Source organism: Mya arenaria, chromosome 9 (assembly GCF_026914265.1).
Source record: "Mya arenaria isolate MELC-2E11 chromosome 9, ASM2691426v1".
Classification (NCBI taxonomy): domain Eukaryota; kingdom Metazoa; phylum Mollusca; class Bivalvia; order Myida; family Myidae; genus Mya; species Mya arenaria.
In genome coordinates this window covers 71,828,696-71,847,021 of record NC_069130.1, presented here as the reverse complement: position 1 = coordinate 71,847,021, position 18,326 = coordinate 71,828,696, and the positions used below count along the sequence as shown (strand labels likewise).

The window sequence follows — 18,326 nt, the reverse complement described above, 5'->3', positions numbered from 1 at the left end:
TATAACAAATGAAATGAACTAAAATTTTAAACAGTTTTAGATTCTTGAAAATTAAGCAGAATGGAGCAAAATTTATTTTAACCACTTATAATGCGTCTTCTTTATACTAAATATATAAATAGTGGTTCTGGACCAGATATGGTGCTTGACATGTTTTTTACCGATCCGATCGGCTTCAAGATGTCTAAATGGCAGCCATATTGAATAATCCCATTATATTTTTTTTTAACTATCACATTAATTTGACCATCAGTTAGTTTTGAAGTATATCTCTTTATTTCCTGCTTTTCCATGGTTTATTGAAACATCACAGTGGATTATATCTTGATAAACTCACCGTTTGAAACCGTGAGTTTATCAAAATATATTTTCACTGTTTTCTCAACTTTTACCCTTTTCATTGTAAAGATGGTAACATAATTAAACATCAACAATGCTGGGAAAAAAAATGCAATTACATCATTTAATTGTTGAATGATGTCTGGTTGAACGTTCATGTACTTTTCCCATTAAACATCAATTAAATTTTGATTTTGTTAAAGCCACTCATGAAATATTTATTTTGGTGCTCACTCGGTGAATATATTGCATATTTTATGCACCAGTCAATTATAACCACGGCCCCCCAAAGTCCGGGGTTATACCGGGGGAAATGGGTCGTGTTTTTACCTTCCAGGTTGCCCAGCAGTGCCAAGTGCAGTCAATGGTTTTGTTTTCATGCCAAAAAAAGTGGGGAATGGGCCTAACCTGGCATGTCCTCGGGGTGTAGGGGCATTTGGGGGGGATTTTACCAGCAGTTTGTTTCCTCAGAGGATTGGCCTGACCGAAAGTCCCAGCTATTCCCCGGACCTGGAGGAGGGGAGGGGGGGGGGGCGTGACTACAATTGACTGGTGCATTAAACTGAAACAAAGAATAATTATTATCCTCCATTTGTTCTCCTTTGTCCACCAAACTATTTCTCAGTAACTCTTGGTCAGAGATAACTGTGGGTTTTGATAATTGTTAAGTTCCTGTACTTACAGTTCGCGTATATTATGGCGGTTGCAAATATTATATTTTCCGTAAAGAACAATTCTTGTTTTTTATTTATTTTATAAAATTGGTAAAAAATACTTGTATAGTGGTAGATGGTCATATTAGAATCCTCTGGCAATATGCAAAGGAGATTATTACTGCTCTAATGTTTACTTTCATGTCAGTACTGAATTTTAGGTTCAGTGCTACGGAATCAATATTTAATAACCATAAAAGTAAAACATTATGTGTATGGTTCATTTGAAGAGTACATTGCACAGTTCTAGTGAATGATAATTTCTGTACAGTCTGAAAGATGAAAAAAGTGATAAATTCATGAATATTTATGACTTACTGATGTATTAATAATTGTCTTATAATTAAATTATTATTTTAACTTGTTCCTACCAGGCTGTTTGTATTCAATACTTATGGGCAGGGTTGCTATAATTATTATTTAATTGTTGTGGTTTATGCGTCTTGTGGTTAGTTTTTATCTAATCTGAATTTAACAAAAATATGGTGATGAGCATTTCGTTTGTTGATTTTCTTACTGAAGCTCATTTACGTGATCGCAATTTTTATTGCAATGTAGGTTTTGCGAAGAAGAATATTTAATGAATATTAAATGACATTGTTTCATTTGATTTAAGGGAACAATAATATTGCATATAAATTGTTTTATTATAACATTGTAACTTCCTTAAAGGATTTATAAGATTGCATTCTTTGTTTTTGTAATTCCAAATTTATATACAATTGTATATTTAAACCAGAACATAAACATAACATGATAAAATGAAACTTTTGGAGAATTTTTCGAGGCCTTATACAAATTGAGGCTTAAAATGCAAACACACCTGACTTGCCCTTTAAATTCATTTCAAAGTATAAAATAGTATGAACAGTATCCTGCAATTCTTATGCACCAGTCAATTGTAACCACGGCCCCCACAGGTCCGGGGAATAGCGGGGACTTTGACTTTTGGTCCAACCAACCCCGGGTAAAATCCCCACCCCCGAACTGCTGGTAAAATCCCAGCCAAATGCCCCCACACCCCAGGGACCCTAGGTATGTCCATTTCCCGCTATCTTGGCACGAAGAAAAAAACGCCACATTCACCCAGCACTGTGGGGTCACTTGGAAGGTAAATACACAGCCCATTTCCTTGGCTATCCCCGGTATACCCCCTGGACCTGGGGGGGCCGTGATTACAATTGACTGGTGCATTAGTCAAGCCTGTATTGTATGCATAATTGTTTATGTAGTTTTCAACAGCTAACATTATAAGATATCCCAGTGGCATCGCCTTTTTTAGGAAAATTTATGAAGGAAAATTTAGACTTACAGAATTAAACATGTAGTACACAGGGTTGATTGTTGCATCAAGTACTGTAGAACTATAATTGTGTATGACTTATTATATATTTTTTCAAGAGTTTTATTAAATTTGTTGTTTTTTTAGCTGGTTTTTCATCACAAATTCAAATTTTCACTAAGTTACTATTCTAAGAAAAACAGAAGTAGATCGTACTCATCATGTATATATGTCTTGTAAATGCAATTGAGCTGCATGGAAATAAAAGCTGGAGAAAACAACCTTAGATTTATAGCAATTTCCAGCAGTTTTCTAGCGGCTCCTGTTCTTGCTTCACTGCCTAGGAGTGCCTATTATTCTGCTAATTGTGTCTCCAGATTGCATAAGATGATTTTCTCAATAAATCCATTTATCCACAGCTATACTCACCATCTTCAACACCATTTTAGCAAGTTTTCATGTTAGCGGTAAAAAATAGTGGCTCTGTTTATTGAAAGAACAAACACTTGTAATGGTTGGTCAATACTTTTCAATGGTCATCGCAGCCGCTAATTGTTTGACTTTTGACCATAACAAATGCTATGTATTGATTTAGTATTAGCATCATTTGGTAATGAGGTCATATGAATGGCAATCTTATGGCCAGATCAAATGATTCTAAACTGTGGAAGGTCAAAAATGTTGACATTTTTGGATGATGTTTATTACTGTAAATGTTTGTCCGGAGGTTTTTGTTTGACTTCTTATATATATTGTTTGCCAATTTTAGCATTTTATGTATCTAATCTTTAACAATATTTTGGTATAATGATCTTTATAGCACAGACGACAAAACAGAAATTTCCCAGCCTACCTTAGGGACATTAATCCAATTTGCTTTATTTGTATCTATTAATTACAGCCTTTGTGGAGGTTTGGGTCAATTTGTTGGGTAAAATGGCGTTCAATTGACTTGGCTTAAACATAATTGAATGTTTCATAATTTTAATTGATTTTTTTTTTCAAATTACACCTTCAGACTTATCTCAAATAGAAACTATTGTATGAGGTCTGGGGCAGTATCCAATAACCAACTTAGATCTGACTTAAGTTTAAGAGTAGAATCTGAGTGATTTAGATTTAAAAATGACTCAGGCCAATAGACTGAATGGAATCACTAAGCATATCTAAGGATAAACATTATATATTGAAGAATACCCCAAAAGAAGATGCAGTTTTCTTACTTTTCTGCCTCGAACAGATCTGTTGTGTAGCATCCAATAATTGGGTTGTTCCAACCAGGGTTTCAACCTGTCGTTGCACCGATAATGCCTCACATTAACTTATATGACTTATATTCTCACTCAGAAAATGAGATCATGGATAACTGAGTGGCATTGTCAAATACACATTATAACTTCTTATTTGACACACTTAAATCAAGTGGTATTGAAAAATACACATTTTAATTTCTTATTTAACACACCATATTACCCATTGAAATTGAAATCAAACCTTTGACCAAGAGGTGTCTATTATCTGACCGTCTTCATTTAGGCATGAACATTGCAAATCAAAAATTTGGTATCTGAGAATATTAGGATGGAGACAGGGTCATTCAGGTCTTTCAACCTGAGCATTACAGGACCTTTTTCTCCAGAATGCCACCAGACCAAGTATCTTGTCAGATATTCTGCATGACCCTTTCCTCATTGGAAAATCCTGGGCAATTGCCCCTTTCATTGGATTTCCCTTATTGGGATGCAAAAACTTGTTCCCAAATCATTAATACTGTAGATTTATGATTAAATGTGCATGCCCTTAAATAAAGGTTTGTGGGTCTGATTTCATACAGTGCCTACCTTAGCTCTAAATTAAAAAAAAATGCATTTTTTCCCCATCAGGCCCATTTGTTCATAGCACAATTGTTTAAGTTGGTGACGTCATATACACACCTACATTTATAGCAGACATAACGTTTCTCTTTCTTATCGAAAATTGTGTGTTGATATATTAAAGCCAATTGTCCAGTGGACATAGTGCTCGCTTGATCTATTGTGATAGGGTGATTGTCCAATGTCCTTCCGTCATCAACATTTTTCCTCAAACAACTGTTCCTCTTAAACCACTGGGACAATTTCAAACTTCACAGGAATGTTCCTTGGGTGGTCTTTTTCCAGATTCCTTCATTAAAGGGCTTCATGCAGAACTCTGGTTGCCATGCCATCAAAAGGAAAAACTTTGTAAAACTTATTCTCAGAAACTGCTAGCTTGGAAATTCCAAATAATTTCACAGAAACCCTGTATCAAAAACTTTCACCCCATGTTGATTCATAAAAGAACATAACCCCCAGGGTGTGGACTACTTTTCAATATATGCATGTCTGTATTGGAAACTTTGAAGATTTTCTCTTCAGGAACCATTGGCCCGATATCAAAATATTTTCACAGAAATGTTTCTTATGCGACCCTTTTATCAAAATTGTTTCTTTGGGGTTTTTTCATCATTATTTCTATGTTTTACAATTTTTGAAGATATAATCTTCGATCTTCATGAACATATTCACAGTAACAATGTGCTCTTTTGTGACAAGTTATAACTCTAATTTTAATATTGTTAGAGTTATGGCCCTTTGTAACTTTTTGAACAAATACATATTCTTCATATTTATTACTTATTTAAAGAGCAGGACAAGAGTACCACCTGAGGTGTATGGGTGGGCAGCACTCGGTATGTTGTCAGATCAATAACTTTAGAACCCTTTGATCAATCAGGTGAGGAATACAGGGCCATCTTGGCCCTCTTGTTTGATTACACACCAGGGGATGTATACAGCTATGGGTTAGCAAATATTGATCACTTAAATTGGCCAAGCAAGGGTTCCATGTAGGTGATGGGTAATTGTGACAAGTGAAGCTGGTATATTGTATTGGATTTTTTGGACTTTTTACATGACTGATTATCAAACATAGGATTTCAAGAGGTTTGTGGAATGGGAGAAATTATTCTTATTTAGTGCGCAGGGTTTTTAAAAAGACAATTGCCTGGCAAATCTAATAAGACATTAACAGTGGGCAGTAGCATCTATCAGCTAATACAGAACCAACAGCAGAGGTTGCTTCTGGTCTTAAATATAACCTTTCCTTGGATATTATGTAAGAAAAAAAGCCAAGTGCTATCAACTTAGAGTAAAAATTTATGTAAGGAAAAAAGCTTATTTAATAAATTATAGCTTAGTTTATCCTAATAAATTTCATTTACGATAGTTAAGGCTATGCTTATGGATCTTATATAAGATTCTATTTCATGAACAAAATTGCTGATAATTAAATGATACATAAGTGCACCAATGATGTTATAGTGATAATTACAACTAAGTGAAGCGGCAGTGGTACAAAAACCACACCTTTGTATTAAATTGTTACAATTTTCCTGTAAATATCGTCTCTTTCTTCACAGGAACATTATTCAGCTAATGCCTTAAATAGATGCTAAGAGAAAGTACAAGAAAAATCCAATGTAAGATTAGAAGGATTTCTCCATTTCTTAATGACACAAATTTCTCATCTATTTAGTTTTAGTTAGCTCAGAGAAAAATAATGTTTAGATTCTCATTCTTGCCACTGTCCAAAACCAATCACTCTTAAATCATTTTAGGTTTTGACAAAAAGTATAACAAAAAACAAAAAAGTGGTTGGAAATTTGAAAAATGACGTCAGAACCTTGACATTCCCGATGCTGTGTTATTTAAGTAATGGAGAGAAAATATGCCCATCTGGCTGCTTCATTCTTCAGCTCTTCTGTTTTTAAAAGACCTTCATAATGGGCTGAAGCTCACCCCATAGATTATTTTGCCTTGCCAGAAACATCCTTGGCACTAACCTATTATCCTCCTGTAATCTTCGGCAATTCAATATTATCAAATAAAACATGGAACACATGTAACCAGAAAAAACAACATATACAGCAAGACCCATAACTCTGGGTTTTATGATTGTTGAGTTAGGCCCCTTTTCTACTGAAGAAGATGAGAGATGAGCATTGGCGTTCACTTCCCTGTGCTCTTATCATTTCAAATCCACACTAGAACCTTATAAACATATTCCTTAGGCCTTATTGCTTCTTAGATAATTCTAGACAGCGAAAAAGCATTCTAAATCTCCTGTAATGGTCTTGGGTAACGACGAGCCTATCATAAATCCGATATGAGTGTATTTCGGAAAATTTGTGAGCCCAACCATTTATTGCCAGGATTGAACAGCACTCTGAATAATGCACCCATATATTTATGAGGGAATGGAAATTGAATGATATATGTGTGTTAAGTAATGTTAATGAATATAATGTTCTCATACTTCAGGGCAAATGTCCCTTATAACCTCTATCGTCTTGAGGGTTATTTGTTAATAAGAAATAATGTATATTATATTAATAGTTAGAACCTTTAATATTAACAGTTTTTTATGTTGCCTTCTTAAATAAGCATGACAGACATACAAGGATCATGTTGTCCACTGTCTGCTGTCTTGTTGTCTGTCATGTCATAGTTTTTGTCCACTCTAAAATGTAACCATTTTCTTATCAAACCTAAACCAGACTTGATTACAATGTTAATTGGCACATTATCTTGTCTTCACTTTAGATAGCTATAATTGTCCAAGGACAGTTCTTGAATTGTTAAAAAAAATTGGTTCTAGAACAGTGCAAGAACATTAAATGGCTGGTTCTAGAACAGTGCAAGAACATTAATCAGCAGGTTCTACAACTGTGCAAGAACATTTAATGGCTGGTTCTAGAATTAGTGAAAGAACATTAAATGGCTGTTTCTAAAACAATGCAAGAACATTAAATGGCAAGTTCTGTGCAAGAACATTAAACAGGATGGCATAGAATTGTGCAAGGATATTAAATGGCTGGTTTTAGAACAATGCAAGAACATTAAATGGCAGGTTCTAGAACCATACAAGAACATTAAATGGCTGGTTCTAGAACAGTGAAAGAACATTAAATGGCTGGTTCTAGAACAGTGCAAGAACATTTAATGGCTGGTTCTAGAACAGTGCAAGAACATCAAATGGCAGGTTCTATAACAGTGCAAGGACATTAAATGGAAGGTCTGTGCAAGAACATTAAACAGCAGGGCTTAGAACTGTGCAAGAACATTAAATGGCTGGTTCTAGAACAGTGCAAGAACATTAAATTGCAGGTTCTAGAACAGTGCAAGAACATTAAATGGCTGCTTATAGAACAGTGCTAGGAGATTAAATGGCAGGTTCTAGAACAATGTAAGAACATTAAATGGCAAGTTCTTGAACAGTGCAATAAGATTAAATGGCATGTTCTAGAACAGTGCAAGTACATTTAATGGCAGATTCTAGAACAGGGCAAGAAGATTAAATATATTGGCAGGTTCTAGAACATTGGAAGAACATTTAATGGCTGGTTGTCGACAATTGCAAGAACATTAAATACCTGGTTCTAGAACAATGCAAGAAAATTAAATGGGTGGTTCTTGAACAGTGTTAGAACATTAAATGGCTGGTTCTAGAACAATGCAAGAAAATTAAATGGGTGGTTCTTGAACAGTGCAAGAACATTAAATGGCTGGTTCTAGAACTTTGAAAGCTCTTAAAATTGAATCAGACATCAGCAGCCAATTGTATAAAACTGGTTAATTCTTTGGTTACTCAAAATACTCATTAAGTTTATTGATTGGTCAATATTTATCCTGTCGTAACTATTAACCAATCAAATCATTTAAATGTGCAAACTAACTGAAAGATCAGTCCTGTGTTAGTGATAGTTGACGTGTGCATTTCTCTGGTTAAATAAAAATACATTACTTAATGGTGTGGGAACTTTTCTAGTGATTGAGAGAAATATATGTATACATTATGTTGGGAATGAGTCTGATATTTGTAGTTGTATCATGTCCCTGAACATCAAGCAATTATATGCCATATAAGTGGATAGAGTTGTATGTAATTTATCTGCATGTTTTAAGTTATTGAACAGTTAAGCTCCACCTACTGATATGGATGTTTAATGAATTGACGAAAACTCAGATGACAGACATGGTACAATATAAAATAGAGGTCTAGTTACAATGGAGTGAAGTCTGATGTATGTTGTGTGTCATTTATGACAAGGGGGGAAAATCATGTTGCAATAATTTATGAGTTGCTAATATTAATCTGTCTATTTTTCATCATAATTGTTTTATTACTACTGTCAGTAGTATAATATTATTATTATAGAGCTGGGTTCATTCATTTTGGTCAAATACGTGCCCAAAGTGTGTCTATTTCAGTCCCATTTGACATGGTTGATGTTAATGCAGCGTAATGTGAGATTTCATCTACATGTATTGGTCATTTTTTCATGACAGATATTTTATAATACTTTGCCTCAATGATAGAAATGTGGTTAAACACTAATCATGCAATTATCTAAAAGATTGACAGGCAATCTGTTTATTTTATGATATTATCCTTAAAATAAAGTGCATTTTATGCTTTTGTGTAGATTAGTGGCAGGAATGGCCTTGTCATGTCAAATTTACAGCAATTATACTGATATGAAAGCAGGGGTGTAGCTACAATTCAGGTAGATACGCACTTGCATCATGTCATTCTTAAAAGTGAAATGATAATTCTGCAAACAATTGCAAATCTGCTGAGAAATTTTAGGGCAGAGAGGTGAGGCATTTCACTCTTTAGGGTGTGGGATAATTAAAATAGGTCGTGCTACGCCCCTTAGAATTTTGTTCTAAACAAATTTCGCGATACTGTAATTTTTCTTCATTAATTTTAAGAGTTTCCTTCATTTCTTCAACTCCATCTCATTTTGGACTTGTTAAAATGTCTTCATATCATTGCATGGCTTCTGCGAATTTGAAGGGCTTAGAATTAAATGAAACCTTTTACGTGCTGAGTTCTGGCATCTTGACGCTATAATTATGCAAGATACAGATAGACAGATATCACAAATTGAAAAATCTTGTTATCGCCAAGAAAAGAAGAGAAATTCACTTACATTATTTTTAAGCTCCTCTGTTTTTCAAAGAGAAAAAGTTTGGAGGTATTGTCCTAGCCTTGTTGTATTACAAAGCAAAAACATCCAGGCCATTGAGGTCAAATATGTTTTGAAGACATTCAAACGAAACTTGGTACATGTACACATGTTTCCAGAAAGAATATGCATGTACTATATAAGACCCATAACTCTGACGTAATATTTTTTAAGAAATGGCCCTTTTTTATATTGCCAGAAATAAAGGGATCATGTTGTCAGACATCATTGGCTTTTCAGCTATCTATTTTTTGTATTAGTTATCCAATCCTTACCAAACTTAATTGGTCACAATGTTTATTGGTGTAATCTCTCAACCCAGTTTGATCAATAAAAAGAATGCACTATTAACTCCACAGTTTTGGTCCTTTTGTAAAGGGGCACATATAGGGGATACAATTATTTTTATGCCCCCAAAGGTGGGCACATTACAATCGCACTGTCTGTCTCTTTGTCCGTCCGTCCGAGTGTCCGGCTCAATAACTCGTGTCCGGGCTGTAACTTTCCCTTGTATGGACAGATTTTAAAATAACTTGCCACATGATTGTGTTCCACATACCAAGATGACGTGTCGCGTGCATGACCCGTGTCCCTGTGTCCCTATCTCTAAGGTCAAGGTCACACTTAGTGTTTATTCACAATGGAATGCTGCATATAAGGACATAGAGTATAGGTTGTTGTGTCTGGGCTGCAACTTTCCCTTGTTTTGATTTTAGTTCTTTATTTATATTTAACTCTTTTGACTGGAATTATCAAAACAAAGAAAAGTGTATGATTTCTGTTCAGATAAAAACATATCAGCGATATTCTAGCACTATTTAAATTGTGGAATTTTTCGTGGCCACTTCGCTGTTGAAAACCCCCATTTATAAAGCTAATTATTTTCTTGTGTTTTAATTTTATCTATATACAAATCATATGGTCTTTGTTTTGTTCATTTAATTCAAATGAGTTATATATGCATTAAAAATTTAAAAAGTTTAATGGTAAAAATTAACAGCACATAGCCGTTTGTTTTCTAAATAGATTTCAGTAAGGTTAAGTTAGTTCGCGTAGAGTTTTGTTCCCGCAAGTAGTATGCATAACCAGCATAATGTTCAATGAATGATAAACATTGCAACTTTTGTATTCATTCCAAAAGCGTTAACTTTTTATATTACAGTACTTCAAGCGCAAAACATACTCGATAGCGCCACCACTAGGGCAACAGCGCCACCACTTTTATAAATATGTGCATTTTTCCTTTTTAAAAAGTGCTTATTAGTTTTGTTTTGTTCAGGCATAGGTACTATACATAACAGTTATGTTTACATGCGTGAGAATGTTCTTACGGGACGTGTAAGCCCCGAAATGTACTTGCTCTGCAATCAGATCTCAAAATATGCACAAGTCCGATTCGGGAGAAAAGCTCCTGGCACCACAGTTTGCACAATATTGAAACAAAATAGTAACCTGCCTACAGTAGAAGTGTTCTTACACGGCACCACATTCTCCGATTTTCGAAATATGTCCGTTAAATGAAATAATCAAATAAAATATAAATCATACTCACATTTGTTCATGTAAACAAAAGGCACAGCTCCACCACGGAAGTGTCGACAGCTCTTTTTCTTTGCAACACCGTAAAGTGGTGGAGCTGGCGTTTTGAGGCCGTGTATTCTCTGGCTCTAAAATTGAAAATATGACTCAAGTTCACTTTATCTCTACAGTAACACTCAAACGTTTCTAATCTAATCCTAATCATTCATAATGGGATGACAATGGTAATGGGGATTATATCTCATTTTTTTTTATAAATTAGCTGTATTAATTCCAGAGTTATTGCCCATGACATTGTCAAAACTTCACTAAACTCACTTATTTAATTTCAATAGGCAATACAGTACAAATGAAGCCCATGATTTGATGATATCCCTTGACCAAGCAATGTTTAGTGGCGATGACATAGCAACTATATTTTAAATGATTTACCTTTCTCTTTCCAACGAATGCCTTTCTCTGAAGGATTATTTTTTGAGGAATATTTTCAGTTATATTTTACTATTTCTAGCCTATGTTATGAAGCCTTTAATATAAAAAGTTGTGGAGTTTATAGAAAAAATCTGCATTTACTATGGAATGTAAACAATTACTTCTTCACTGAAAAACCCAGACAAGCTTTGGCATTCGCTCAGGGGCACTCCTCTTAAATAACCAACTTGTTGCAAAGATATTAATTTTGTGGACGGTGTCATGTGTTACAAATGTTCATTTTACTTTTCGTTTTCATTTGAATCCGTCCAGAAACAGATTCTTGGGCATTGCGTCTCTCTGCAGTGCTATAATAAGTCACTATAAGTGTGTCAATATTTATAATACATTTAACTCAAGTGCATATTAAATTAAATGCTTTCCATTGATGTTGCATGAATATGGAAAGTTTTTACATGTTATTCATTATTGACCATAAATGGTTCAAACATCACGTGCACTTACAGGCATGCTTCCATTCAAAGAATTGACGTCATTTCATGATCATTAATCATTGAACTAGATATTAACAATAGTGGGTGAAAAAGCTTTGTCAATATTACCATTATAAAACGGCTTACGTCATATGTAGGTGACTGGGTTATTGGATTACAATGAACTTAGTTTATATTGAAAAAGAACGTATTTCATGACGTAGATGAATTAAATTAATTCAATGGCCTTGTTTCAATGGAATCCATTGGTATTAAGTTATTAACATGGCATGAGATTTTGGTCATATATTATCACATTTATTGTGATAGAACATTGTGTTTTAGGGGCACACTAACTTAATGGGTGAAAATTATGTTACGTGTTTAATGTGTCAATACAAATTAAATAATAATCCATTGATATTTTCAGCTCAGAGTTCATTTGTATCTTAGGTGTTGTTGACTAACTAAATTGCCGTATTGAAACATCCTGTATATTTTATACTGAAAATTGGAACCACACAGCTTCCATTCTTAATTTAAATACTGAAAGTATATATACATACATGCTAAATTTTTATGTTGTGCCATGTAACAAGCATGTACATCTCATGTTGCAACAAAATGCTGATTTCATAACAATTTTTTTTGTTTCAGAGACCTTCAGATCGGCAGCAGAGGCAGGACCAAATGATATTTTAAAACTGTACAATTCCCGTGGTAACCTTATCAACATTTCTCCAAGAATTCCAGACAACACGCCTGATACTCGATACAAGCTAGACGTAGTCGCTGCCCAATGCCCTGGTAAGAAGTCCATTGTTTCCATGGCAACAACTTGCTTTGTTGTCTTGTTGCTTTGGTGATGGTATATATGCTGTTAAGAAGTCCATTGTTCCCATGGCAACAGCTTGCTTTTTTTGTGTCGTTTCTATTGTTATTTATTGGCTGACAATAAATTAATTATTCTGATTTTGCTTAGTGTCTTGTTTCTGTGATGGTTTAAGTGCTGGTAAGAAGTCCATTGTTTCCTGGTAACAGCTTGATTTGATGTCTTGTTGCTTTGGTGGTATACATTCTGTTAAGAAGTCCATTGTCCTCATGGCAACTGCTTACTTTTTGTGGTGTTTCTATTGTTAGTTATTTGCTGACATTAAATGAAATAATTTGATGGAAACATTTGCTTTGTGTATTGTTTCTATGGTGTTATAAATACTGATATGAAATGCATTGTTTCCATGGCAACAGCTTGAATTTATGTGTTGAAGCTCAGTGGGTTTTAATGCTGGTAAGAAGTGCATTGTTTCCATGGCAACAGCTTACTTTTCTGTTTTGTTTTTGTGGTGGTATTAATGTTGTTATGAATTCAATTGTTTCTATGGCAACACCTTGCTTATAAGTCTTGTATTTGCAATAATTTGCTGACAAGAAATTATTTATTTTCATGGAAACATTTTGCTTAGTGTCTTGTTTCTATGGTGTAATTAATGGTGGTAGGGTGTGCGCTGTTGTCATGGCAATATCTTGTTTTTTGTCTTAATGCTCTGTAGGTATCAATTCTGCAGAGAAGTGCATTGTTTCCATGGAAACCGCTTGCTTCGATGTCTTCTTCCTGTGGTGGTATTTATGCTGTTAAGAAGTCCATTGTTTCAATGTCAACAACTTGCATTGTTTGCAAAGAATTTGTATTGTTGCTATTTTAGTATAAATGCTGGCAAGAAGTGTATTATTTCCACGGCAACAGCTTGATTTGGAGTCGTTTTGTTACGGTGGTATAACTGCTGGAAAGATGTACATTGTTTCCATGGTAAGAACTTGAATTGTTGTCTTTTCGCTGATTTAGGTTTATTTCTGCTAGAAGTGTTGCTATGGTAACAGCTTGCTTGGTTGTCTTTTGTTGCTTTGTTTTTATAAATGCTTTTAAGAAGTGCATGGTGACAATTTGCTTGTTGTCTTGTCTCTATGTATGAATAAATGGTGTTTAGAAATGCCCTTTTTTCCTGGCAACAACTTGCTATGTTAGTATTACAATTTGCTTTGTTGTTTTGTTTTTGAGTTTGTTTTAATGCTGGGAAGAAGTACAGTTTTTCTATGGTAACAACTTGCTTTTGTTGCTATGATTATATTAGTGGTGATAAGAAGTTAATAATTCCCTGGCAACAACTTGCTTTGTTGTCTTGTTGCTATATTAGTAAAAATGGTGATAAGAAGTGCATTGTTTCCATGGCAACAACTTGCTTTGTTGTCTTGGTGATATAATTAGGATAAATGGTGATTAGAAGTGCATTGTTTCCATGGCAACAACTTGCTTTGTTGTCTTGATGCAATATTAGTATAAATGGTGGTAAAATGTGCATTGTTTCCATGGCAACAACTTGCTTTGTTGATTTGTTTTTGAGTTTGTTTTAATGCTGGTCTAAGAAGTTCATTGTTTCTATGGTAACAATTTGCTTTGTTGTCCTGTTTCTTTGTATATAATGATGGTGATAAGAAGATATTTTTCCTGGCAACAACTTGCTTTGTTGTCTTGCTGCTATGTTAGCAGTGGTGGTAAAAAGTGCATTGTTTCTATATGGCAAAATCTTGAGGGGTGTTTTGTTGCTGTGTTAATATTAATGGTGGTTAGAAGTGCATTTTAAATTGTTCAACTTGGAAATCGGGTATCTGATGCTGTATTAATCATTTTAAGCTTAAGGTAAAGATATCTTATGATTGTAAAATTAATACATTTATATAATACAGTGTTCCACTTATTCTTTTCAAATATTTAACAGTTGTCTCCTAAAATTTAATAAATGTCATGTACAAAAATTATTTACATTAAGTACAGGCAATATCGTCACATGCGGACAACATCATTTGGTTTCATCCGTTTTATCCTCAAACTATATGTGGCAGCTAGTATAGTTTTATTTAAAAACAGTGGTTAAGTGTGACAATTAAATAAATTATTACCAATCTTTACCATTTAACAATTGCTTCCTTAATTTATGGACCAATAGTTGTAGTAGACCCATTGTCTTATTTGACAAATTGTTGGATTTGGCAAAATATCTTTCGAACAAGTGTCATGCTATGGAACTATAATGCTTTCCTAATATCTGCACAATTTGTTCAAAGAATTCCTTTGAGAGATAGCCCTCCAAATATGTTTTGGATTTAATGTTGTCATGTTCGAAATGAATGGGTGTGATTCAGATGCATGTTGCTGTCAAAATGACTTCAGAACTTAATGCACTGTTACACTGTTGCCATGGAAATAATTTTCTGCTAAAAAAAGCTGTGGCATATTCCATCTAATATAGTTAGACTTGACAGAATATCATGGGTTTTGTTCTGAATGTTTAGTAGCATTTTATAGTGTCCAGTATAGAGCTACAGATAACTTTTGACTTAAAGTGAATTGTACGACCTTTTATCGTAATTTTGTAAAGTATAGTGTACCTTGGTTTCATTCATTTAAATGTAATGGTCACTGTTAAAGTCTACTCCTTGAAGTGCAAATGATATGCTTGATCCTTTAAACAGGATATGATTGACTGAAAACACCAAACAGGCTTACTTCCCTTTGCATTATAAAACACTACACTAGTCAAGGGAGATTACTGTGTAAAAGTTGAAGTGATTCTACTCTAGTTTAGCTGCCATTTTTTATTTGGCCAAAGCAGTCGTAAATTGATCTTAGTAACAGTATGTTCTTATAACAATTTGTATCCATACCGAAACAAACAGATAATTGATTTTCAATCGTATAAGGTACATTTTAAAGTGTATAAATTATGCCCCAATTACCATCCTTATCTGTAGATCTGTCAGTATATTTTGATTTATCTTAAAATGTGTATTTTGCTTAAATTTGTTTTTAAAAGATATTAATACTCACACATTACCCTTAACCAGGACACAGATACATGCAGTTTAATATAATGACATGATTTAAAAGTGAGAAAACACACTAAATGACAAGTATTCAATATAACCAGTAAACTAGAATTTTAGAGGATCAATTAAATTCATCTATTTCAGAGCGAATAATCTCGTGACAAGATCCTTTTTACTTGTTTCATTAACATTTGAGTATTGTTAATACTAAGTTCCCCAGGCAACATTATTTAGTTGATTGGAAGAAACAAATCTTTTATGGAATTGTCTCCGTCAGATTGAGGAAGAATGAATTGAGGAAATATAAACAATTTCTAAGATCTATGTGCATGTTTAAATAATCTGTTGTTTTGGCTGAAGCCTTGTTGTCATGGTTGCTGTCATACAAATTTTAAATATTTTTTTAATAACAGTTATTAATGGAATGTCTGCATGATCAATTTGTTCACGTGCTTAATATATTTCAATTTGTTTAAGCTTGAAGAGCTTCGTAATATTCCTGTGAATGTCAAATGCGTCTGAAGGTAATTTAATCTCAGTGCCAAAGGAAAGGCATTATTTTTAAAACAACTGTCATTGATTATGATCATTCAAAGTGTTTGGAATCATGCTTAAAGACAAATCCCAATGATGTTAAAAGAAACTAGGACGTCCTCATGGATAGGCTGCAGTTTTCCACTCACTGATTTCTTATTTGAGGCTGTCCAGGCTTGATATGTTAATGTTTTTGTTTATTATAAGGTTAGCAATAAAAAAAATCTATTGAGTGCGGAATGTCTTTAAATTATAGGTGAGTGACATTCTGGATTTGATACCGCACAGAGCGTTAAAACAACTTCCGTTCTGAAAATCTCTTGTCCTTTTTCATTTCCTCTTTGATCTGCAAGGGTTCAAATGTGTTTCATTATTGATTCTTAAAGGGGGGTTCTGTTTGATTCGAAAAAGATTAAATTAATGAAGTATTTCATGTTGTTAAATGGAATAATATATTTTAAAGAAATATTTTAGTAGACTCTGCATTTGTAACTCATCTGATGCTAGTAAAAGGTATTTTTCAGTGAATAATGATCCTGGGTGCTTTTGACTATTGTGCTATTTTTAAAATATTTATGTGGTAGACTTTCCCTTTAAAATATTATTAGTTCACTGATCAAGAGATGGTAAAAACTGTAAACAAATGGCTCAACGTTCCTTTGAATACAAAAATATACAAGTGGTAAGTTTTGGTAATGCATGCATTTTGTAAAGATATTTTAAAGATATTATGACTAGAAAAGCAATATTTATTGCTATTAGGACACATTTGTTTTAAAAACATCTAATCCGAAAGTATCTTAATCAGTCATTCCTGGCAGCATGCAGCTCCCATACTGCAATAGCGCACTTCATTCCATAACACCCTGCGCTCAAGCACTTTATAACAAGAGCTTTTAATATATTCCTGTCACATGACTTGCCATATGTTTTCTCCAAGCTTAAGACACTCCATGAGATCAATTTAAATTACTACGACTTTTATACTTCTCTTCCCACATTAAGAATATATCCTACATTTAATGCCAATGAATTTGCATATAGCCTAGGCAATCATGAAGTACTAGGCTTAAACATTAAGAATTTAAACTTTCGCGGGGTTGTCAAGGTCCGCCCACTGCCACCTCTATGATACACAATCCCTGCATCAGATTTTGCATTGACAATATTTCAGGGAATGAGGTTGTATTCTAAGTCAGTTAGATGACCTGAATTAAATCTTAATGATTAAGTTTTTAATTCATGTCATCTAATTATTACTTAGAAAACCTGTAATATACTGTGTATAGGACGCTAGCATAGATATGACGCAGGCAAAAAAAAAACCTGGTAAAAACCCTAAATTATACCAAAGAAAGGATTTAGGGGGAAAAATGTCCACCACATTTGATTTGATGATTTATTCTTGGATCGTAAAAAATGGCAAAGGTCAATATAAACCATGTGATATTAAATAGCAAAATAATATTTGTTTCTTTGTTTTTATTTCATGTAACTACACAAGGCATTATAAATGAGCACAAAAAGAAACAGTAGCACAAATAATATCACCAGTAATAAACAACGGTCTTATTCTAGCTGTCATCTTGATGGTGCTTTCCTCGAAGGTGTATCGTAAATGATAACTTTTCGAGAATGATATAATTCCTAAAAGCAATAGCCTAATATTGGCCATGATAGTTCTCAAAATGTCAAACATCTTCAGCTAAGTATTTAAACACATGGTAAAGACTGTGAACAAACAACCATACCATGGCAAAAGTTTGTTCAGTTGTTTTTTCTAATTGAAGGCAATGGGTGTTTTTCACACCTTCGCACATTTCAAAAGCTTTGATAGTGACAATATATGCTACTTCGCAGTATGTACTTTCCTTTATTATTATAAAACAGAAACATACTACAAAGTATATGGTAAAATATCGAAAGGTTTAAATCATGAACAACTTTTAATTGATATTTACCTTTTATCCCAATTCTCCATTGCCAATATAACTCAATCAAGTCAACTGGCATTACTCATCGAGTTGTGTGAGTTAAGTCCCTTTGATATTAAAATAGTAAACAATCTATTTGTTTCCATT

At 33.8% G+C, this 18,326-nt stretch overlaps 1 protein-coding gene across 7 annotated transcripts in view; it reads left to right on the top strand.

Annotated features, from left to right (window-relative positions):
• LOC128246764 (high affinity cGMP-specific 3',5'-cyclic phosphodiesterase 9A-like) overlaps window positions 1–18,326 on the top strand; it is a 75,394-nt gene that overhangs the window by 1,280 nt on the left and 55,788 nt on the right. For all 7 annotated transcript variants that reach the window (XM_052965184.1, XM_052965183.1, XM_052965186.1 and 4 more), the window contains exon 2: window positions 12,487–12,636. In XM_052965184.1, the coding sequence (XP_052821144.1) occupies window positions 12,487–12,636 (150 nt within the window). The remainder of the gene's footprint in view (window positions 1–12,486; window positions 12,637–18,326) is intronic.